Here is a 25,028-nt window from a genome sequence, read left to right as displayed (position 1 = left end):
CGAGTTCTCGCGAGAGGTGCGCAGTCTGGCGGTGCGCGTGGTGGGGGCGGCGGCGGCTGCTCTGGGGTCTGCTGTTACTGGTTCCGCTGTCACTCCTCCGTTCCGCGCTCCCCGCCGGCTCCCACGGGGTTTCAGAGGGCAGTGGGTCAGGCCCGAGCGGTTTTGTCCCATCCTGTGAGCCCGTTCGTCCTGTTCGCATCCCCCAGGCCTGGCCCCCCAGGCAGCCTCGACGTTCCCTCGCACAGCCGAACATGGGGAAAGCAGCCAAGAGGAAGAGGAAGGTCTCGATGGCCTTCGCAGCCAAAGGACCCGTGAAGTCAGCTCTGGCCATGGTCAGGAGTAACCCCTTTGAAGTGAAGGTCAACAGGCAGAAGTTTAACATCCTGGGGAGGAAGACCAAAAATGATGTGGGGCTGCCTGGTGTCTCACGGTCCAAGGCCATCAGGAAGGTAAGAAAGCATCAGAAGTCGGGAGGAAGGATGGGATCTGTAGATGTAGAATCATAGAATGGTTTGGGTTGGGAGGGACCTTAAAGATCATCTAGTTCCAACCCCCCTGCTATGGGCAGGGACATCCCACTAGATCAGACTGCCCAAGGCCCCATCCAACCTGGCCTTGAACACCTCCAGGGATTGGGCAGCCACAGCCTCCCTGCGCAACCTGTGCCAGTGCCTCACCACTCTCACGGTGAAGAAATTATTCCTTATGTCTAGCCTAAATCTGCCCCTCTCCAGTTTATACCCATTGCCCCTAGTCCTATCACTACAAGCCTTTGTAGCTGTGATTGAGAGGTGATAAACCCAGAGCCATCTCAAGTGAGATAAGAGACTAACTCTGTTGTGCCTAGGAGGAGTGCCAGGTCACCTCAGGTTGCTCAAATGGTGATGGAGAGCCTGCTGAAAGCATTTCCCTCCTGTGCAGTCTATGGGGTTCAGTACTACAAGTCTCCCTTATTGCATGTGTGAGAATGATTCTCTTTTCAAATCACCCACGTTATGACACACGTTGTCAGCAAGCAAATAATGGGACAAAGTGCATGTAGTTGTCAGTCTTCATTATGTCGGTCAGTTTGAGTTGGTGCGGGATGTTAACCTTGATAATAATGCAACATTGCTGTAATAGTGAAAGCTGAAAGGGGCACTAAGGCCTCAATGCAGTGAGAAATGTGTAGATATTAGGTTGGTGCAAAATTAATTGCTGGTTTTTTCAGTATAAATTGTGATGCTTACTTTGGATTTGTCTTTTGTTTAACTGTGTTCATGTAGGATACCATTTTGAAGCACGGAATTTGCTCTACCTTTTTATGCTAATGGGTTTGTTCTCACTGTTTATTCTTTTTTATATTATGCTGTCAAATTAAAGATCAAAAAAAAGGAAATTTGAGTAATTTTGTTGTGTGAGTTCAAAAGGAGACGTAGAGCAGTAGAAACTGCTAACAGTGTCAAGCATTTGGCATGGGGACCATCAGTGAATTTACAGCTTGACACTGGTTCCAAAAATTTCGTAATGGAAATGGGAGCCTTGGGCATGAGGAAGGTCTTAGATGTCCTGCATTAGTTGACAACTAGTTGAGGGCAATGATTGAAGCAGACCCAGGCAAAACAACTTGAGAAGTTTCGGAAGAACTAAATGTTGATTGACCATTCAACAGTTGTTCAGCGGTTGCACCGAATTGTCAACTCAAAACAGCTTGACAAATGAGTGCTGCACCAGATGAACAAAAATATAAAACATTACTGTTACAAAGTGCTCTGCGCTTCTTTTGTGCCACAAAGCCAATCTATTTCTTGATTGCCTTGTGGCATGTGATAAAAAGTGGATTTCTGTACAACTGACAACATTCCACACAGTTGCTGGACTGAGGTGAGGCACCAAAACGCCTGCCCAAAGCGAAGCTGCATCAAAAGAAGGTTGTCTCTGTTTGGTGGCTGGCAAGTGGAATCATCAGCTACATCTTCTTGAATCCTGGTGAAACCATCACAGCAGAGAAGTGTTGCCAGGAAATTGACAAAATGCACCAAAGGACCTTGCTCTCCATAACAGAGCCATACTCTGTCTCACAGATGACTGCAGAAGCTGTACGGATGGGGCTACAAAGCTCTATCACACTCACCTTACTCACCAGACCTATCTCCCATTGATTACCACATTTTCCAGCACCTTGACAACTTCCTGCAGGAGTTTTTCCACAACTAAGCAGCAGTGGAAAATGCCTTTGCAGAATTCATCAGTTCCAGAAGTCCAGAGTTCTATGCTACTGGAATAAACATACTTGTTTCTTGTTGACAAAAATATGTAGATCCTAATGGTTCTTGTTTCCATTAATGAATTTTATTCTAATCTGAAATATACTACTTTAAAGTTGATGGTTAAAAACAGCAGTTATTTTTGCACCAACCTAATACAAAGAAACTACCATTGATTTGGAAAATGTACAGGTGACTTTTTGGGCATTGGTTAAATAGTTGAGTTCTAGAAGTATGTTGGGATGCAAAATAATGATCTGTCCTCATTGGTCGCATAGGAATGACCATACAGACACAACTTAGAAGAATAAATCTTTTATCTTCCACCCTTGTACCATTTTAAAATTGCCTTTTTTTCTTTCTCTACTGATATCAGCGGAGCAAAATCCATAATGCATAAGGGAGAACATTGTGTTGTACTGTGCACCTGACGTTCCAGCAACCAGCCTCATCGTTTAGTGAAGCATAGGAATTTTTTATGATCTTTAAAACCTCATAGATTCTATGAAAAAGCATAATTCGAAAATTTGCCCCTGAGATTCTCTGATGTGTAACATACAGTTTGTTATCAAACAAAGCTTAAAGCACTTACTGAAAATCATAGAATCATTAGGTTGGAAAGGACAGTAGAGATGAACTCCAGCCTTACCTGTATACTACTAAATCATGTCCACAAAAAAAAAGTTCTTTTTGAAAATAGCGCAGCAAAAAGAAATTGGTAGTTTATCATTTTGCTTGCATTGTGAGATGTGATGCATTAAATCATTTTTTTATCAGTGAAAGAAACTATGAATTTGTTTATGAAATAATTGGTAAACAAAAGTGCTTTTTCCATATGCAAGATATTAAGAGATATGAAAGTTCATGCACAGTGTTTAAGCTGGATGATAGTTATATATTCTGTGTAGGAAGTAAATGTAAGGTAGAACTGGCACAGGAAACCTGAGTTCTGGTGTAAGTTACAGCAGAGTCTGCAAACTGTGAGTGCTCATTGGGGCTGCAGGAGCCTGTTGCAGGAAACTCAGCCTTTTCTTTCAGCGCAGCAGTTTGTGAGGTTATGGTTGTATGGACAGCAACAATACCTTTCCATAAGATTCAGTTAAAGTATTTTAAATAAACATGGATTTTTTTCCAGTCTTTAGAAACTGTAATGTCTTCAGTATGAAATTATAAATTAGCTTGCAGTCTTTGTTACTATGTGACCAGAGTTTAGAAAACTTTATGAATGTTTAATATCACATTTTAAGGTCTTTAGGTTTTATTTAATAGTAAGGTAAATCAGGTGCTTGTCACTAATTAGATCACTGACATTGAAAGGTAAAGCTGTCTTCTTACCTATCCAGTAAGTACAGCACATACTGTGATACCTCATATGGGTCTGCCAAAGCTCTTGTTGCTTTGATGCATAATCTCCCCGTGCTCAGCACTAGAGCACAGACCTAAATGTGTTTGCCAACATGGGGTTTTAATGTCTTAGTTGACAAGACTAAAAGGTCTTGTTTTCCTTCTTTAATATGTTATTCTTGTGCACTGAGCTTCAGGCTGATCAGAATTTTTCAGTGGCAATGCAGAGTTTTTATGTGTGATAAAATGAAGGTGAGATACAGTGTACCATGTTTAATCTTCATGTGAGCAGAGAGATCTCATAAGAGATCTTATTAAAGACTCTGAATGTATTTTATGAGCTTCCCGTCTCTTTGCTTGTTAACATCTCCTTCTCTTTCATTGCATTCTGATTAATTTGATTACATTGCCAAGATACCATGGAGCCTTTTTGCCTTGTCTTTGAAAGTAGTTATTCTCTTTGGGCTTTAATTTGATCTCTTTTTTTTGGTTGTTTTTTTTTTCTTTTCCTTCTAGCGTACCCAAACATTACTGAAAGAATATAAGGAGAGGGGAAAGACAAATGTGTTTAAAGATAAACGTTTTGGTGAATATGACACCAAAATAAGTCCAGAGGAAAAGATGATCAGACGATTTGCCTTGGAAAGACAGGTAAAGTACAGGAATTTGAAAAAAAAATTAAAAAACAAACTATGAGAAGCAGTTGGGTTTTTTAGGTTGGGAGTGTCCCCCTTAACAGAAGGGTTTGCAGGGTGATGCTTTCTTTTTTGTTCTGTATGTTTGGAATTTTTATGGCTAAACAATTTTTTGTAAGCATCCAAAATTTTTCATTAAAACTTCCTGGTTTTGTAAGACAGCTTTTTGAAGCAGAAATTCCTTTGAACACTGATATGCAATAAAACCAGTTTTAAGTGGGTTCATTGATTGATTGGTTTTCTTTGATTGCTTTGGCTATTGTGATTTGGGAATTGAATGGGGAAGAGGCAACCAGCATCAAGTACACTTTGAGATTCCAGTTTAGCGGTTGAACAGAAGCCTGACTGGAAGAGCTCTAACTTACCGTCATTCTGTAATGGGAATTGTATGTGCAGTACTGTTCTTTTTGCCTCATCATACTCAGTCTCCAGAATTGAGTAGGATTATAGCATATTCTACTTATAATTTCTATAGGTTAAAGTCTAGGCATGAAATGTAGTAATTAAGAATTGATGTTACTGATAATATTTAAGCTTCCTTAGGCCCTCTTGTACTTTATTTGTACATTAGTGTAAGAGAGACCTCATACTCCCTCACTTAAGGTTTAATATATTTGACTTACAGTATTGGTAGTGCTCTTATTCCAGTGCTGTATTCCGGCAGAATATGAATAAAAATCTCCTCAACTAGCATTAAAAATATAATCTTTATTAATTTGTTGCCTCTGGACTAAAAATGTTTTATTGAATTAATTTGTTTTACTTTTCTTAGCAAAATTATGGAAAGAAGAATATCTATAATCTTAATGAAGATGAGGAATTGACTCATTACGGCCAGTCTTTGGCAGAAATTGAAAAGCTAAATGATATTGTTGATAGTGACAGTGACACAGAAGAAAAAGGAACACTGTCAGGTAAGACATGTCAGCTAATGTCCCACAGCTGGTTTTATTGCTACAGAAGTGTACATCACAGATTTATTTAAGTTGGAAAAGACCTTTGTGATCGAGTCCAACCATAGTTGGACTCATCATTTGTTCAGCATTGTCTTTCAATGAGAAAGAATATTATGTTTTTTGAGCCCTTCTGGCAGAATCTGAAGTGTGAGGTTTCTGGTTGCTCTCTTGCACCTCTGCACCTACGTACTTGTTAAAATATTGAAAAAAAACATGCTCCTACCTCGCACAAAATGTTTGCCAGCATAAATTGTGTATCTAGCATTAATCTCTTTTGGTATGGCCATTCCCACAGGTATGGGAATACAATGATTGATTCAGTAGGTTTTAATTGCATCCGTTCTCAAACAGTAGGAAGGCAATGTCCCAGCAGCAGCAACACTCCAGCTTTCATGTATGGGTTGGAAAGGATTCACAATCTACTCTCTTTTTCTAGCTGAATTAACTGCTGCTCACTTTGGTGGGGGTGGAGGCCTCCTTCGTAAAAAAGCATCCAGTGGGCAGCAAGATGAAGAGGAGGAAAAACCTAAATCTAGGAAAGAACTCATAGAAGAGATGATAGCCAAATCTAAACAAGAAAAGGTGAGTTTTTAACCCTGAAGTACAGATAAGCATGATTAAGAAGCTGTCACAATTTCTGCCTTTGCAGAATGACGTAGTAGTGGCATAGAAAACAAAGGAGACAGCTGTCTAGGAGGAGAGTCCAAGTTCCTTGAATCAAGTCTGTTTAACTTTGTAGGCATTTTAGGTTATGCATTGAATATCAGCCATTCTTTTGTATCACCAGATCTGTTGACTCCTAACTTGTTTTCTCTATGGAACCCTTGTGCCATTCAGTGTAACCCTATAGTACTTCTTCCACAAAGAATGTTAATGTTTACAGTTTAAAAATGTTAAATAATTTGCTAAAGACAGCATTTTGATTTTATGCTGTAAATGATGTGTCATATTCATCTGAATGTCAGTGCTGCATTTGGGTTTGGTTTTGTTTTGTGTTTTCTAGCAAGAAAGGCAAAATCGGAGAGAAAGTGCATTGGAACTCACAGAAAAGCTTGACAATGACTGGAAGGAAATCCATACCCTCATTGCTCGCAAACCCCCGAAGTCAGAAAGAAAGGACAAAGAAGTAGAAAAACCCAAGGTAAAGTTTTGGCTAGACTGCTTCCTTTTGTTCTAATAACTTCTGGGTTTGGCTATAGTGGCAAAGTTAATCACCAACATTTTATTTTACACATAGAAGGAATCCTACAGTGTTAGGACAGTTTGGTTAGTTAGAGGAATATAGGGGGTTTTATGGTTTACCTGATTTTTATTGCCTATTGCTTTTCATTAAATATCAGATCAGAGAAGTTGCAGATTGAACAACGCTCTTGGCCACAGCTTATTTTTACAACAAATATATTGTCATTTAGAACTAAAATGGTTGAGAACATTGACTTAGGTTGAATGCTTTTGCAGTGTTCCTTGGATAAAACAACTTTTATTTGACAACAAATGTTTTCATGTTATAAATAATACTATACTAGCAAAAGGGAATGAAAATATTTAACTTTTGAATAGATATTTTATGGTCTCAAAGCTTTTTCTTGCATTCATATTTTATACTAAGGGAAAGTACCGATTCTTAGATTTAAAATTTTTTTATAATTCTTTGCACTTTTTTTCCTTGTAGAAATTTTGTGTTATACTGCAGAACATTGTGAATTTCCTTTTATTTCTTGGCAGTAAATTCAGTTTTTGAAAGATCGAACTAGTGAATTGATCTTATGTGAAAACTGATTTCAAGTAATGAACAGAATATTCTGGATCGAAATTTCATATTTTGGTGTATTTTTTATTTGAACATATTTTATAACATGCTGAGTACTCAAGTATATTGGTAGTGTGGTATCTTAGGAAAAAATTTTGTTATTATAATTTGCTGAAAAGGAAGATTGGATTCCTCTGCTTCATGCGTGTGGATGCAATTTAAGAATTATATAGGGTGTGAAATGTGAATTAGTAATGCTCTGTAACATTGGTGTTAAGTTGGAGAAAATTATCTAGTCATGTGTAAGAAAAAAAATTCCTAGAACCAAATTTTGGAGAAACAGGTATCAAGAAGATTCTCTTTTAAAGCCCAGTGTAATCTCCGCTAGTGACTGTTTTCCCCAGTATGCTCCTCAAGCTTGCTGAATATCATGATTGCTTTTTGTTTTCTTTAAGATAGGCATCTGTGTAACTAAGATAGCAAAGTCTTACTTCGTGTCTAACAGTATAAAGTGAAATGTAAACTATGAATTTATAAATTCTAGCTGCTTTTTGAGAAAATATTAATAAGCATTAGTTTAAAGGTTTTCAACAGGTAAACCAGGTTTTATTTAAGATGCTATTTACAAGTTTTTCAGTTGTGAGTAACTTAATTAAGAAAGGGGGAAATTCCAGGACAATTTCTATTCAAGTGTTCATTCCATTCCTTGTCTTAATACGGAGTTGAATGTTCTTGGAGTTTTCTTTGGAAATGGGCTTTTCCTTGTATCTTAGCAGTCTTATTTCTTAGCTGCTAGTCTGGCAGACGGGTGGCTGCAACGCAGAATAATAATACTTAAGATAATAAACAATTATATAAATGTTTCTTTAGCCTGATGAATACGATATGATTGTTCGAGAACTTGGATTTGAGATGAAAGCAAAACCTTCAGAAAGGATGAAGACAGAAGAAGAATTGGCAAAAGAGGAGCAGGCGCGACTCCAGAAGCTGGAGGTACACCATTTATGGGTTTAGATTGTTTTGTGGCCTGTCTTTTGGAAGTGATTGCTTATATTTGTTGCTTGACCTTAGATTGAAAATGGCTGTACTAAACTGCAATTCATCAGAGGGTGAATTCAGGAAATATTGTTAGTGTTCTGTTTGCAGTGTGATATTACAACAAAAAGACAGAGGCTTAGTACATGACTAGTGAGGATTATGAAATGAGTTGGTAGTCAATAAAAATGTAATAATCACTTCTATTTGCCTTTAAATGTTCTAAGTTATTCAGGATTGAGAAGTGCTTCTAAGTCAGGAAGGGGCAGTATCATGTTGCACAGCAGTTGAATTAATACACTGGCAAGTCATTTATTGTTTTCCTCTAGTGTTGCAAGAGACACAGAGATAGCACATATATGTAGCTTTGCTTTGCAGAGGAATAGCATTCTCTTGGGAAATGTTGCATGCTCTATCTATTACATGAAGCTCCAAGTCTTACAGAAAGAATGAATAATTTGGTAAATGTTTCTTTCCTTTTTTGTTTTGGTGTACTAGGGCCACATTTAGGACTGCAAGGGTTCAGTACCTTCATTTATCTCAGTAGCAGCGTCTTGGTAGCTAACAGTAGAACAGAAAGAAGATTGTTTTTCTTTCTATTCCTGTCATCTTGTTTGATGCACAGTCTATTTGGTTGCCCAGGTGGAAATGCTTTTGTAAGTGATTGGTTCAGATATTGCCTATTGAGTCTATTTACAAATTTAGTATATAGTGTGTTTACTATAAACTTGTTGCACATATGGAAAACACTACAGGATCATAAACACTTAGAAGCTTACATATTCTAAAAGTGATGCACTGGTCTCGTAAGCAAAACAGATAAATTTTAAAACGAGAGAACATAATGCTTCTAGTAAATGCAACTTTAAAGCATTCCAGATAAGCTAATCCAACGTGTATGTGCTCTTATTTGCACTTCTTATGAAAAATGAGGTCTCGTAAGTTTTTGCCCATAATTTCTCAAGTCACTGTTCTTTATTTTCTTCAGCTTGTTGACTAATCCCAGTTTACTTTTTTTCTTTCATTTTTCTCAGATGTAGTATTTGAGGGATTGAATCATAGAATAGTTTGGATTGGAAGGGACCTTAAGGATCATCCAGGTCTGATCTCCCTGCCATGGGCAGGGACGCCTCCCACTAGACCAGGCTGCTCAAGGCCCCATCTAACTCTTTCATTCTGGTGTAGTTACCTGATTGATCTAGATGACTCACATCTGTGTGCGGTATGTCTTTTAAAACACAGGCAGATCGACTACGTCGAATGCGTGGAATAGATGAAGACGCGAATAAAAAGAAGCCCGGTCATATGTCAGCTGACGATCTAGCTGATGGCTTTATCCTGGATAAAGATGACAGGCGTTTATTGTCTTACAAGGTAAGGTTTCGAATTTTAGAATTTTTAAAGTACCAATAAGAAGATAGAAAAATCAGTTTGGAATTGACCTCTGTGGAGACTTCTATTCCAACCTCCTGCTCAAAGCAGGGCCAACTATGAAATCATTAATTTGCTCAGGCCTTTATCCAGTCTGTTCTTGGAAAATCTCCAAGAATGGAGGCTGAACATCTCTCTGGGCAGCCTGTTCTGCTGACCGTCCTTTCTGTGGAAAAGTTTCCCTTTATATCCAGTGTGAAAGTCTCTTGTTTCAAATTCGGCCTGTTGCTTCTTGTTCTCCCGCTGTGGACTGTGGTGAAGAGTGTTGTTGTGCCTTCTCAGTGATCTCCCTTGTAGGTACTTGAAGATGGTTATTTGTCTGAGGGTGAATAAGCCCAGGTCTGCCTCTCATAAGGCGGGTGCCCCAGCCTCTTGATGGTCTTGATGACTTTCTGCTAAACTTGCTGCGGTTGATAGATGTCATGATTGTATTTGAAGGCCCAACAGTGGACACTGTGTTCTGCGTGGTCTTACAAGTGTCAAGTGGAGGGAAATAGTTGTTTCACTCAACCTACTGACTGTACTCCTGCTATCATAGTAGCCTTCTATGCTGTTAACCCCTCTTTTCAGCCCAGTAGGTTTGGCCCTTCATTTTTCAAATTTATAACATATTTGTTACAGCTTCCACCAAATTTCAGCTTGAGGATGTGTGGGTTTCTGAAAGAACCCTTGCCTCATGAAGTGGCTTTTGATTCAGGTGGCAGAGCATTATAACCCTAAAGCTGATGTAGTGAGTCCCCCTGTCAGTGGTGCACATGTGTGCATACTGATCTTCTCATCCTCTTAAAGTCAGTAGCAAAGGAATTGCTGTTGCCCTTAAAGGGGAGAACACAAATTGTGATGTGAATTTAAACTGGTGACTAATAAAATCAGGATGGGAACAAGTATTTATCTGATGTGATACATAGACAGAACATAATTTTTTTTAATCAAGAAAGTTTCCATATGTGATGTTGAATTCTTTTTTGATATGAGTTGCTAGAAGTTTCTGGTTTGTGTTAATTCTTTAAGGCCTCATATACTACCTCCTGTTCTTCCAGTTTCTTATAGTCCCTTGGAAATACCCTACTATTCTTAGGTCTGTATGCATGTTCTGTCCTTAAAATCCCTTTTTGGGCTGTACTGCTCCCATCCACTGCTTGCTCAGGGTAGCAAGGCTCAAATCCTGTGCATGTGTATTTAGTGACAGCTTTGCATGATGATTCTGGTGAGGTGCTGTCACTTTATCAGTGTCTCAGTGGGCTTATTTTCTGTACTAACAGGACGGAAAAATTAATCTTGAAAATGAAGACGAGGAGGAAAAAGACAATGAGGAAGAAGATGGCGAGGAAGGTGGGAAGGAAGAGGATGAGAGTGAAGAAGAAAGTGAGGAAGAATCTGCTAATGAAGATGAGGAGGATGGTGCTGCAGATAGCCACTCTGATCTCGAATCTGACGTTGAGAGTGAAGAAGAAGCTGCAGGGAATAAGGAACGGAAGAAACACAAGACAAATGAAAATGAGTCGCATAATGTGAAGGAACTAGATCCAGAACTGAAAGCTCCCACATCAGAGCTTCCCTATACGTTTGCTGGTAAGCAAAGGGCTGATCCAGAGATCCCTCTTGTCTTCAGTGTTTATAACCAGTCTTTTTTCTCTGCCCTGTATGATATTACCTGTTCATCCATTAAGTTTTCTTTTGTAGTTGTCTTCTGCTGTTCTAAGAGTAGCCTGTAACTGCAGTTTTAGTGGTCAGCCTTAGTCATGCTGTAAGCAGTGAAAAACAGATCTGTTTCATCCCAGAGCTGTTTCTGCTCTTCTGAGCAGCCTTAGAATTGAAAGATAAATAATGAGAAGAAAAATGAAATTATCTGTACTCCTTTCTGAAGGTCTCCATGCATGCAAACCAAAGTACTGGTGTTTGTGTAAGGGAAGCCAGTATAGTATTGTTATCCGTACTTAAATGAGAAAAGATTCCTTTCTCTAGTGTTTGAATTGAAATTTTTGTCAGAGAAGATGCTCGAAGAGGCAAGATTTTGAGGTTTAATCCCAGTGCTGTAACATTGCAGTATTGTTAGAGATGCTCAGTTTCACTCCTTTTGGGTCTGTGCCTAGAGAGAAGGAGGAGGCCCATTTCAAGTAGTGCACAAAACATTCATTAATATGAAGTACAGAATGCATCTAAGTATTGTCCTAGTGTGTATTTCTCTGACAAAAGTATCTGTCACAAGATTGAACAACCTTTCACACAGCTTCCTTAAGTGCTTGCATTTTTCAATCAAAAGGAATTAATTATATTACACAAAGCCTCTTAAATTGCTTTCAGGTTTTGGCGTAACCAGAAAGCAGCGACATTAGAAGAATTCAAAAAACTTAACTGGTTAGGATGTTTTCTAGCATGTGGACTTAGTCCAAAGACTAAGTCTATGTCAAGGTGTTTTTTTATTGTTTTCTATTAATGACAAGATCCTTACTTTTCTTAATGTCCTTCATACAAAGGCTAGTTAGCTATGAATTAGACATAGAGATAATTGTATTACAGTAAATTTATGGTTGAATGTTTGCTTAAGTTTGCTTCTGCTTTGTGCGTGTCAAGATAGTTGTGCCCAGCTTAGGTAGCAAATACAAAATTAATTGAGTTTTTAATCATTGAAAACCATTTTCTGACTAGTGTTCATGTATCTAATGTTACAGATATGCAAATAGTTTATTAGGTGATTAAAAGCTGTAGGCTATCTTTTTCTAAATAATAACTTTTTCAAATTGGAAATTTGTTAGATATTCACTTGAATTAGATATATTATGTATGAGATTTTTTTCCTGTTCAATTTTTATTTTTACTTTCTAGTTCCCGAGTCCTTTGAGACGTTTAAGTCTTTATTGGCTGGAAGAACAATAGAACAACAGCTTACTATACTGGAGAGAATTCAGAAATGCAATCATCCAAGCCTTGCAGTGGGAAACAAAGCAAAGTTGGAAGTATGGGGCTTTTGTTGTTTTGTTTTGGTCTAAGATTTAAAATTAACCTTGAATTCCAGAATAAGTTTTGAAGTGTTCAGGAAGCAGTATAAAACATACACGCTTCTGTGTTGTGAATAGCAGTCGAATCAACTTACCGCTTGTCATTTTCTAGCTTCTGTATCACTGTTCTTTTTAGCTGCTTAAGAATGCGTACAATAAAAAAAAAAAAAAGAAAAAGAAACAACCTAATAATTTCAACATATTGTGCTTCTTGCAGAAATTGGTTGGCTTCCTTTTGGAGTATATTGGGGAGTTAGCAACTCTGGATTCACCAGAGTTAAAAGCAATTGACAAACTGGTCCTGTAAGTAATAAATTGTGTGGACTTTTGCCCCTTTATCTTTTAAAGATATAATCTACCTAGGATAAAGCATGTATCATGTTGTTTGTTTCAGATAGTTCTGTAGGGATTGTAGACAACTAGTGACTCTCCAGCTCCGTAGTGTTTTAATTTCTGTCATGTATTCCTTGACCTATCAATTGTACCAAGACATTTTGCAAACTTCAGAATGTCATTTTTTATCTGCAAAATGCTTTTCATTGGTAGTGGATAAATAATATCATGTATGGATGCAGTCTTCTGTGTATGAAGTTATTTAGAATGCTGATTAAGTATTTTAAGCTTTGCAATGACGATGTGCAGTTCCCTTTGAAATCTTTGGGGGTTTTTTTCATGTTTTTCCATTCTGTGATTTCACTCAGGGTACTAGATGAAAATGGATTTAAAGAGTGTGGTATCAAGCTCATAGAAAAGTTTCAAATAAGCACTTTGCAGGAAGTTGTCAGTTTGGCATTGCTGTTTTCAAATACCTGACAGGCAGTTATAGCAACAATAGAGCTATAATTCTGTCTCAGAGGTATGCAGCAAAGGATAAGAGTCAGTGGACATAAGCTGCAACAAGGGAAGTTCCAGCTACATCTAAGGAAAAAAAAATCTTCACAGCAGAGGTGCTGAAGATTTTTAAAACAAGTTTCCCAGAGAGGCGGTGTGATGTCTACTTTTGAAGATGTACAAAACTCAACAAAGCTATGAGCAACCTGTTCTAGCTTTGAAGGTAGCCCTGCTTTGAGCATGGTGTTGCATCAGATGATCTCCAAAGGTCCCTTTCAACCAAAAATAGTCTCTGATTCCTATCTTGACTTTGTAGGCTGGACAGCTTTCTTTCAGTGAGTCACTTGTTTGCATGTTTTTATTTCATGTAAAAGGAAATAGGTTTTAAAAAATCTGTTATATGCAGCTTTAACACTCATTGCTCTGTTGCCTTTGTCAGCAAGAGTACTGACCTACTGGTACCGTTGCACATGCTAGGCTTTGTAAAATAAAGTGTTAATGCATTTTGATTTTTTCTAGAACTGTAATTAATTAATATCACTGCAGGCATTTTTAATTGAAAATACTGGAAAAGCTTTGGCCAAACAGATGCAGAGTCTGTGCTGCATCTCCTTGTAGGCAGAAACCATAGGCCAGGAGCTGACCTAACTTTGTGGGTATTTTTTTTTTGTGTTTTAAGAAGTAATTCTGCAAACCACATTGCTGCCTCACATGTTGTTCAACATTGCATAAGAGTGTTTAGAGTAGTGGGCTGCCCCGTATATGCCAGCATACCTCAGTGCAATAAAATATAGAGTTAGTAGATTCAGAATAGCAGACTATTAGAGTGTATTTTGAAGTTTTTAATTTTTTTTATTTAAGATTAAGAAACAACTAAATCAAAGCCCTCACAGATATCACAAGACCCAATGAGAAACACATGTCTTTGTAAACTAAGCATATTGCAATAATAATCTATATCCTGAGTGGCTATTTCTAAAAAAGAATATTTTGTTTCAGGGATTTTATTATTGTAATGTAGATGGAACTCAAGAAATCTTCCTACAGGTGCTTATTTTTTATTGACATCAATGGTGTTATATGATTATGACTTACATTTCTTGTTAATAGGCCATTGTACAATCTTTGCCAGATGTTTCCTGAGGCAGCCAGTGACAGTATTAAGTTTATCCTTCGAGACGCTGCACATGATATGGAAGAAGTAATTGAAGTCAAAGGCCGTGCAACATTTCCAGGTTTAGACACGGTAATGAATGCATAGTGCTAGGAAAATCTCTTGTTCTTTCTATTAGAACAGAAATGCCAGTAAATGGGAGGTGACATTAAATTTAATTTTATATTTCAAAGTATGTATTGAATTATTAGCCTCTGTGACTTTTTAGGTTTCTCAATATTTAGAATTCCTTCTCTAGGGATAAGTTGTAACAAAACCCTCCACAACAACAAAAAAGAGTCCTGAGAAACAACCAACCCCTTCCATATGTGTTCTTTGGAATAGAAGTATGACTCTGTAGTATTAATAAGGGAAAAATATCTTAAAATTGCCGCTCCAGTTTTCATAGCAGAACATTCTTTGTTTTCCTGATGAAACCTAAATGGTAGAAGTGGTACTGTCAGTTATGTCCTGATTTCCTTAATTGTGTTAAGTGTTTTAAAAAGTGCTCTGTAGAAGTGCACTGTCTCCTAGGTTAACAAAAACAAGAATGAAATGTTATTATAGGTATGAAACTATGACATTTCTTGATACTTTGTATCTGATAGTTATTAAATTAATGACTCAAAGAATTGACCGTTCCTTCTTGTATTAGTAATATTCAAAAATTTCAGTGGCCGTGCTAACTGTGAACAGACTCGGTTTTCAGTGTCAAGGTAAACAGCTGTTAGGGAATTCAACAATGGAGGATATGGAAAATGAATATTTGTTTATTGTAGTAAAGAATTTCAAAGACAAACCATAAATCAGTAATTCAGGGGGTGCTCCACGTTGTCTCCCAGCTTGATGAAGCAGTGCTCCCTAATGGAATAATCAGACTATTGAAAGAAAATAGACGGTAGGATTTGCTTGGAAGAGTTGATTCTTACAACTTGGAAAATATTTATATTGAGTTCTTTTGAAGAGTCTTTATTCAGGATGTTTTGGATTTTGCAGGAAATGTATTGTAGAGAGCTTTTAACTTCTATTTTTATTTGTTCACTGTCAGCCGTATGGCACCAACCACACTTACTGAGTTTCAGTCCCTTCAGTGGACTTTTCCAGGTTTTAAACCATCATTACCTTTTAGGGTAGAATTATATTGCTCTCCTAGTCTCAAAGCACATGTTTGAATGAATGTTCCTTAGACCAGTTGTGTTAGCACACCTTTCATGTGCCTATACTTCATCAAACCTGAAATTTGGACTGTGGTATTTAGTAACCAAAATAGTTCAGGAGAATATTTGTTTATGGCAGAAACTTCATCAAAAGAAACAGACCTGAAACAGTGAAACTTTATTTGCATCTAGCTTACTATGTAAATAACCACTTAGATACTTGTGAGAATTGCGTGGCAACTGATGTTTCAATTCATTATGGTCTTGACAGGAGGTCATTTGTATCTTGCTAACAAGTCCCCTTCTGTAAAAGTGTACCTAACCACGTTTAGTTCTGGCTGCAACCACTGTTTGTGGATTTGTTCTAGTGTCTGAGAGTCCTGGACGCTTGATTGCCTGTGTTGAGGTCCTGTTGAAAGATGTCACAGGCCCTGTGGGGCCACTTGCTCATTTGTTTACGTGGGATGGGAGTGTGTGATTGTGGTGGGCTGAAGGGGGTCACATTCAATGGAATTGGGAGGTGATGTTCATTTTTACTCGCTCCTTCAGCTGCCTCATTGAATTAATGTGTCATTAGACCTATAATGGAAATTTCTCATGTAACTTAAACAATCATCTCAGTAAATAAGTCATGTATCAGATTTCTCAAAATGAAGTGCACTGTAGTATTTTTAGACAATGTGGTAGTCATTCATCAGTTACACACGTGTAAATTCAATATCCTGGGAAAAATGTCTTAACTATATTTTTCATTACTCTTTTATGTGCTATCAGCTTATTTATTTGAAAATTACATCTCTACTGTTTCCGACTTCTGACTTCTGGCATCCAGTTGTAACACCTGCTTTTATATACATGAGTCAGCTACTTACTAAGGTATGTCTGATATTGTACCTCAGTGTATAACTTCATTTTCTTATTTCTTCCTCGGACTGCAAATATATGCATTAGCATTAATGTATATATTTGAAATGTACTGGAAGGGCAGCTTTGTGATTGGTGTAGTCACAGATTGTAATTGAAGAAAAAGTGAAGAGGAAGAAACCTTTGCAAAGTACAGTCCAACTTGCAAAACCATATCTAGTATTGTCAAGCTGTTGCTCAAGAATTCCTTGTATGTCAGATTGCATAGGACTAATAGAATGGAGTGAAAACAGTCTGAAATCATTCGTTAGTGATTTCTCTTCCATAAATCGCATTTGTTCCTACTTAAGAAAGATATTTACTTGAAAATTTGTTCTCATTTAAAATGTCCCTTGTGCAGTTCAGTGCAGATAAAATATGCACATATCCTGTTTATGTGTTTCAAGAGTCTCGAACTAGTTGTTGTGTAGCTGTCAGGTATCCAAGTTGCCTTGAACCTTATATTTTCTTGGTTCATTTCTGAAAATGGATGTAGAGCATTGAAGAGCAAAAGGAAGTGGGACTACAATTTAAGAACAGGCGAGATGGCAGAGCAAACGAGCAAAAAGAACTTATTGTTTGTAGTTTAGCACCTTCTAGTGGTTAAACCAGTTCTGACAGACTTCTTTCTTAGTTCTGCATATTCTCTTTAGTGATGACAAGGGAAAGCCAAAGGCTATAGTTTTACAGATTCCAAAAGTAATACAACTTATTCAGTGCTTCTGCTTTTTGGGAGGTCCTATATTTGTTTGTGATACATAGAGTTATAATTCTGAATATTTTTTACCTTTTTTTTCTTTCAGTGTCGCATCACAACGTTGCAAGATGTTATTAAAGGGTTGTTTATATGCTGTTTGTTCCTGGAATATGTATCTTTCTCCAGAAGATTTGTACCAGAGCTCATCAGTTTTCTTGTTGGAGTACTTCACATATCTCTACCCAAAAAACAGGGCCAGGGTGAGTTTCCTTAGACTAAATGACTAATAAATATTAGTATTGGGGTTTATCTTTTAATTTTCAGTAAAAATCTTTCACACAGAATTTATTGTTTGGAACAAAAGACCAGATTCATCTGCTAGGCTAGCCTACGTGACCTTGATTATTGGGCATCTTGTTATGAACTAGATCATCTAGTGTTGTTGGCAGGAAGGAAAGAACTGAAGTTATAAAAGGAAATGAAGTCACACTGCCTACAGTGCTGTATTTTGGCAGTATTGTTGTTCTAAATAGACTGTGATTGGGCTGTGCTCTGAAATCCACAGTCCCTAATGGATTCCCAATGAGTACCCTGTATCTTCACAGCAAGGCAGCGACTAATACTGCAGATACCCTCCCTCTTCAGCTAACAGCCATACCACCAAGATAAATGAGAGAAGTATATAAAAAAATCGGTATTTTTCCTTTTTATTTATTTGGCATGGATTTGTTGTAGTGTAACAGAGGGCAGCTATCCCCACAGGCAGGATTCGTCTATGCTGTAACATAACTGTAAACTTAGCAACTGGTACAGACCACAGAAAGAATAAAACTGTATTCAGTTTGATCTATAAGCTAGCAAATGATTTTTATTTGCTGTTCTTCCTCTTTCTTTGATTTTTTTTTTTTTTATTCATTTCTAACTTTAAAAGTTATTCTAGATCTGGGGCTTTTTTGTTGATGAGTTTAGTGACAGTAATTCATCTATAATGGGCTTTGTCAGAGCATAGTAACCAAATGTGTTAATGTTTCTGGGTCATTTAGCATGCCTGAAGGGACTGCAGGAAGAATATTCTCAACTGAAAAATTAAATTATTCGTTGGCAAACTTAAAAGAAGTCTAGGATTTAATTAACTATAGGCTATGTATTAATAAGCTTATCACTCTTGATAAGACACCTGAAGAGTGTCCTCTATGTAGTCATCAATCTAGTGAGGAAGGTTCAGCTTCTGTTGCTGCAGCATTCCAGTACACCTTCAGTGGTACCGAGTGGTTGTCTTGCAGCTCCCTTCTCCTTTTTCCCTTTAGGACTTTTATGCCTTTCCATGCTGGCCTTTTTTAATTTTTTTTATTTTTGAGCTACTAATGATCCCTTTTCTCAACAAGCCCAGCACTGTAGTTTCACATTTGTTATCCTGTATGGCTGTACCCTGCAGACTTTCTCCCAGCTGCTTCTCACAGCTTAGCAAGTTTCCTCTGAAGTGTGAGCCAAGGTTACACAGCTGGGCTGCTTCAGAGCTAAGCCCTGGATTCTCAGAACACCGACAGCTGAACTCTTAGAAGGAGATGGGAAGAGGTTACAGAGTGGGTGGGTTACATAGTACTTAAAGTATTTTCTTCTTTGTGTAGTCTCCTAGGAATATTTGATCTGCAAAGTAGCTTGGTACAGTTAAAATACAGGATTCTGCAAAACTGGAAAAACTTTTATAATACTTAGTGGCATTTGTTGATCAATTGTTAACTTTTTTCACTTTCATTTGTATTACTCTTAATGATTTTGCACAAGTTAAATTTGCATGGTGTTGGTTTCTGTTAGTAGTGAGGAAAAGCTCAATAAAAGAGGTTAGAAGCAGAGTATTCTGTAATGTTGATATACTGTCACCCAAAAAAATTGAATGGGGTTCAATTTTGACAATGAGTAGAATCAGCAACTGGAACTCTTATTGTTTTAATTTTATGAGCTTGTCCCATAGATTTCTCACATGAAGAGATTATATAGAATAGAATTTCATAAAAGACTGAAATAATCTGCTTTAGACTTAAAAATCAATTATTACCTTAAAAAAGGAGAAAAGATGGAGGTGAAGGGAGTGGGAAGGAATTTTCTTTGTTGATAGCCTTAGCTAATGGAATTGTTACTGCAATCTGCTATCCTCTTACAAGTAAAGCAGATAAAACACCTCATGTGCCTTGGTTCCTGATCTTGCATGTGTCTGTGTGTGTCATTGTCTCTCACAAATTTGGATCTCAAACATGAATCTTTGTGTAAACATACTGTCTTCTGGCCTGTCTGTAAAGACCTACGTACAGGTTTGAGAGTATGTAAGTAATCTGAAATTACAGCTTGAAAAAGTGTTTTTATTTCAAAAGTTCCATTGCAAGCTTTCAGGACTTAAGGAAAACAAGAAAAAAAAGATGTGGCGCGGACTGCAAATTATTTTCTCTGTTGGCCATGAAATTCCTTAGATGCTTCTCTTACGGTGCTGTATGAGTACTGTTTCACAGTTCAGCTCATTTAGCAGAGTGATTCTTAAACTGTTTTCTGTGTGCCCTGCTCTTCCTGTTTTAAAACTGCTTAGTGGGAGAGGACTCTGCAGCATATATCTGAGGGTCCCTGCTGAGAGGTCACAGGAGAGGCTTAGAGATGTTCTGCAGCTGTGGGCTGTCCCTGCTCCAGCACACTGTGCTCTTTGCCCACTTTCTTGTCAAACCCTTGTACTTGTGCTCTCTGGGAAAGTCCTATGCCTCCCTTTTGCTCTGAAGAATATCCAATACTCCATCCTCACTGGTAGCTTAACTGTGCATCCTGTTCCCTGCAGGACAGACGTACCCATGTGCCTTCTATTTCCCTATGCATACCTATGATTGTAGCTATGATCCAGTGTTTTCCATCGTTTCAGGAAAGTCTAATACTGATAAACTGTTTTTTAAGGCAGCGTGATTTGCAAATGTAGAAAAAAAAGTTGGTTTTTCTTCCTTCTGAAAGAATGCTTAGAATTGTGATCTTAATAATGATTATTGTTCTTGGGTTTTAGGGTATACTGTGGTGCATCCATTTACACCAGCGGGGAAAAATTTAGAACTGCTTTTGGTGTGTGATAAGCAGGATCTGGAAAGTTGGCAGAAGCAACATCTGCCATTGAGTACTGTGACTAGATTAAAGGAAGCCAACAGAACTGAAATCAATCATATGAGGTACGTGAGGAATGTGAGCAGAAGAAATCCCAGACCATCTTTTTATGTAATTTCAGTGACAGCGCTCTTTAGGAGTGAAAATAGGAGGAGTAGTGAGTTGTTCTGCCTCATTGTTATGGTACTACTCTGTAGTATGTGAAATTGCTAATCTTCTGGCAGAACATTATGCAGAGCACTTGGAGTGCTCAGTCCTTCCATTCCTTTTTGACACAACTGTGAACTGATGAGGATGATGTATGCTCATCATCATCTGTAAGGACAGAGGAGGTGTTCCTTGGGACTGTCAAGCTATTCAGAAGCAAATAACTGTTTACATACGAACGTCATGTTAGAAAGTGTCACTTAAGTAATGAAACACTAAAGTTAGGAAAGACCACAATTAAGCATATTTATTAACCATGTTCAGCCTAGTTTTTCATCTTGTGTGTGTTATGGTATAACTTATTTCAGGGAAGAATAAGCATTTTGTTATGAAGTTCAAAAAGAAAACCCAAACCAGGAATAATTAATTCTGTTTCAAAGAAGCTTTAGAACTTTAGAACCAGTGCCAGGACATTTTTAGAACTAGTATAAGAACTTCCTGCTCTGTAGAGGTGACAAAGACGCAATACTGGCTTGTGCTCTGTGCACCAACATACAGATTTTCCTAATGGATTTCTTGGATATTTGCCTCTAGTAGGAGAGTGAAATTTTTAGTGTGAATTAACAACTACAAACAGCCTTGTGACTAGTTCTGTCAGGCATTCTTAATAGATGCTGCTAATGCTCCCAAAATTAATTAATTTTATTTCAAAATCCACTCATAATTTTGCAAGTGAAATTGTGAAACACTTTCGTCCTTTAACAGGTTGTCATGTATAGCCCTGTGTTTTGACCTTATTAAAAAAAGTGCGGTTCTGTATGAGTCTTTACCATCATTCCATGAAATAATGCGTCCCGTCCGAATACTTCTTACGCAACATGTGCCAGTGAATGAATATCCTGAAAAACTGCAGGTATGTTTTCCACAAGAATGAATTAATTTATAAGATTGTTTTATTAAGAAATTCTGTCATCTTCATCTGTGCTTGAACAAACAAACCCAAGTATAAGCATCAGTGAGATTTTTTTCAAGGGTTAGGCATTTGCCTTTTGTGCTTTTCAAAAATCATAGTGAGTTTCTGTGAAAAGAATCAAAGAAGAGCGGAGGATGTTTAGAAAAGATATTTTTTCACTATGTATCTTATATTGCTCCTCTGATTGGAGAGAATCACAGAATCGTTTAGGTTGGAAAAGACCTTTCATATCATTGAGTCTAATCATAAAACTAACACGGCCAAATTCACCACTAAACCATGTCCCTAAGTGCCACATCTACATATCCTTTAAATACCTCCAGGAACCACTGTAGTCAAACACTTCCCTCGGCAGCCCGTTCCAATACTTGACAGCCCTTACGGTGCAGATTTTTTTCCTAATACTCAATCTAAACCTCCGCTGGCACTGGTTGAGGCCATTTCCTCTGGCATTTAACTTGCTATAAAGTAACATTTCATGAGTAAGGTAGTTTATAAGAAGAGTAGTCCAGTCATCCAGTTGTTCTGCTACTCTTGCAATCAATCTGTAAGACCTTGGTACAACCAAATGTACATCCCAAATCGATGAGGTAGTATTTATAATTGTCTAAGTAAAACTAACGTAAGTATGACCAGTGAGCTACCTTACTTAAAACAGAGCAGTTTATTTTTCTAGCAATGAGTTCAAATTTTTAATCTGTCTTTTCTGAATGTAGCAGAATTGTCCTCTCCTCAAAGAGGCATCAAGAAATATCCTTAGAGAACAAGATTTTATAAGTGATGTAAAATGGCCTATGTCTTCTTTGCCATCAAAATAAGCAAAATGAACAATCGTTCTTAAAAATGACCCTGAAAGGCAGAATCTGAGTTAAACTGACTTTAGTCTTACTTCTTCCCCATTAGGTGAAACTACCTGCAATACTATCTTAAAAAACTTGAGAAGTGTTTAAGAATTATCTAGCGTGGAAGGCTTACAGTATTTCAGCATTGGCAATGTCCTAATGAATAGCAGTGATTTTACCCAGGAAAAAAAACAAGATTAAATTTAAGGTAGTTTGTGAATTATGGTGTCATTGTTCTTTTAAAATTGTAATTTGATATGCAATTTCAGGAGTGGTATCACAGTGCTCTGAAAGAGCTAGAAACCAAAGAAAAACACTATACTCCACTGATATGTGAGAAAAGGAAGCCAGTGCCGTTGAAACAGTATACACCTAAAGTTGTGAAAGTGTAAGTAAAGCAATACTTGATGCAAAGGAAATGTATGCTTTAAATATTAACATTTTCAGCAAACTAGAAGGATTTGAGAACAGGACATAAAAAAGAGAACTGTTTTTTACTAGATTCTGTGTGCAATTCACAGGGGACCAGCTACTTGTGTGGTAGGGAAAGGAAGAGGAAGGAGGAATTCTAAGAAATAGAGCAAAGATTTCTTGTGGAAAAAGTAGCACTGATCAGCTCTTGCCCATTTAATCAATTGTAAATTCATAAATTTCATGATGAAAAAGGTTGCTTGTATATCTAGTCAGATGCTTTACCAAATGCTCTGTCAAGCAGTTGTCTGAAGAACAACAGAGAGTAATTCATACGTATATGAACTATTTGAAAGTACGGATGGGTGTTGAAAGTACCGAGGGTAAAGCAGTGCTTCATGGATACAAAAGATAAGGTTCCTTCCTGTACTGTGCATCTTGGATCATAACAAATAATCCATCAGATTAAGTGTTCCTTTAAGCATACTTACTTGCCCCATTCCTCTCTTCCCCCTAATTAAGCAGCTTCCTACTTTACAACAGTAGCAATAAGAAAAAACATGGAGGTAGAGCCTGCAATGGCCATGTGCATTTTCGTATTCTGTTTTGGAATCGGGTTTTAATAACACTAGTTTAGTGTTGTAGGTAGAACAGTATTCTGATTCAGAAGTCTGCCTTCTAGTGGCTGTTGACTTACTTAGCCATGTTGGTTATCTACAGAGACAAAAATTATCTGCCTTATTTACTCCAGTAATTGTGAAAAGGATAACTTTCCCCTGCCGTACACATTCATAGAATCATAGAGTAGTTTGGGTTGAAAGGGACCTTAAAGATCATCTAGTTCCAACCCCCCTGCTATGGGCAGGGACACGTCCCACTAGATCAGGGTTTCCCAGGTCCCATCCAACCTGGCCTTGAACAGCTCCAGGGATGGGGCAGCCACAGCTTCCCTGGGCAACCTGTGCCAGTGCCTCATCACTCTCATCGTGAAGAAATTCCTTATGTCCAGTTTAAATTTGCCCCTCTCCAGTTTATACCCATTGCCCCTTGTCCTGTCACTACAAGCCTTTATTCATCCCAAGTAACTGATCAGATCTTTCCTGTAGAATTCATCTACAGAGGAAGTCTGCAAAAATTTGAAGTATTATTGGCAGATTCCATCTTCTTTCAGATATTTTTCATTCTTATACCAGCTTTTTCAGTCTGTTCAAAATACAGGCCTACATTTGAGGGACTGAAGAGTAAATGTCTGTTTGTCATTTGCGTGATGGTGTTAGTCATTGGGCAGCTCCGTATTTTGCAAGTTAATCATATAATATGCAGGAATTAAAATACTGAGTATTATAAACATGAAAAAGGTTGGGTTTAGTAAGGGGTTCTGTACTCACACGTATGTTCTCATTTCAGCTTAGAGTTTGGAAGAAAGCAGGCAGGCAGCAAGAAGGAGCAAGAAAGGAAGCAGTTGATTCAGAGGCACAAACGTGAACTTAAAGGAGCCATTCGTGAGATTCGTAAAGATAACCAGTTTCTGGCTAGAACGCAACTTTCAGAAATCATGGAGAGGTAACGTAGACTTTGTTTCAGCACCAGTTTGGGGTTGTTCTGCTGTGTGTTCATTTCTTTCCTTCATGCCAACACTGACCATCACAGTCAACAATACTAAAATAAATAAAATTGGACAATTTGGGGAAAACTAGATGTTTTTAATAGATATCATATTAAGTGTTTTCAACTTTGCATTTTTATTTCTCTAGTTTAAGATGATGCTTATGTGTTTATTGAAAGTGTGTGTTTTTAAGAGTTGAGGGACTTTTTATAAATTACTAATTTTAGTCTAAATATACTTACTTATATAATCTTTCTGAAATATTTTGTGTTGTTTATTTCTTTTGCAGAGATTCAGCCAGAAAAAGAAAAGTGAAAGAGCTTCTTGGTAGCCTTGCTACACAGGAAGGTGAATGGAAGGCAATGAAAAGGAAAAAAGGGAAGCCTTAATTGGGACTTTCTACGGCAGGAAACTTTGTTTTTTAATAAAATAAAATACCCCAGTCCTGTGCCTTTTGAACAGATTTTAATTGCATTCTTTGGATGTGTCCCTTTTGAGGAGACAACATCATCACATCTGTCTGAAAAAGTGAACCTGTGTGTTGGAAGAATCCATGGGTTTTCATAAGGAAAATAAACAACACTTTTGTGTGTCTTATACTTTTGTTTATTTTAATAGTAGAGATTATTGGATGAATAATCAGAATTTGTAGGTGTATGTGACCAGGTTTTAGTCTAACTTGAACTACGCACATACAAAAAACCTGTACAGCAGAAACCTTTT

The 25,028-nt window shown here is 37.6% G+C and overlaps 1 protein-coding gene across 1 annotated transcript; it reads left to right on the top strand.

Annotated features, from left to right (window-relative positions):
• The first annotated feature begins 9 nt into the window (after positions 1-9).
• NOP14 (NOP14 nucleolar protein) lies at positions 10-24,902 on the top strand. Its single transcript, XM_009564645.2, has 18 exons — positions 10-449; positions 4,107-4,241; positions 5,058-5,199; positions 5,678-5,823; positions 6,245-6,382; positions 7,862-7,984; positions 9,269-9,400; positions 10,720-11,029; positions 12,284-12,414; positions 12,674-12,759; positions 14,398-14,533; positions 16,372-16,473; positions 17,304-17,457; positions 20,232-20,391; positions 21,239-21,386; positions 22,558-22,676; positions 24,107-24,262; positions 24,595-24,902. The coding sequence occupies exons 1-18, from the start codon at positions 252-254 to the stop codon at positions 24,692-24,694; spliced, it is 2,616 nt and encodes an 871-aa protein (XP_009562940.2). The 5' UTR covers positions 10-251; the 3' UTR covers positions 24,695-24,902.
• The last annotated feature ends 126 nt before the right edge of the window (positions 24,903-25,028 follow it).

The sequence above is a fragment of the Cuculus canorus genome, chromosome 4 (genome assembly GCF_017976375.1).
Source record: "Cuculus canorus isolate bCucCan1 chromosome 4, bCucCan1.pri, whole genome shotgun sequence".
Classification (NCBI taxonomy): domain Eukaryota; kingdom Metazoa; phylum Chordata; class Aves; order Cuculiformes; family Cuculidae; genus Cuculus; species Cuculus canorus.
Note: the sequence above shows the minus strand (reverse complement) of the source record. Positions and strands in the feature narration are given on the sequence as shown.

Excerpts from the sequence above, each read along its gene's own strand:
- NOP14 (XM_009564645.2), top strand. The coding sequence starts at position 252 with ATGGGGAAAGCAGCCAAGAGGAAGAGGAAGGTCTCGATGGCCTTCGCA. Across the intron at positions 4,242-5,057 it reads GATTTGCCTTGGAAAGACAG|CAAAATTATGGAAAGAAGAA; the intron begins GTAAAGTACAGG and ends TACTTTTCTTAG. Across the intron at positions 16,474-17,303 it reads TGAGTCAGCTACTTACTAAG|TGTCGCATCACAACGTTGCA; the intron begins GTATGTCTGATA and ends TTTTTCTTTCAG.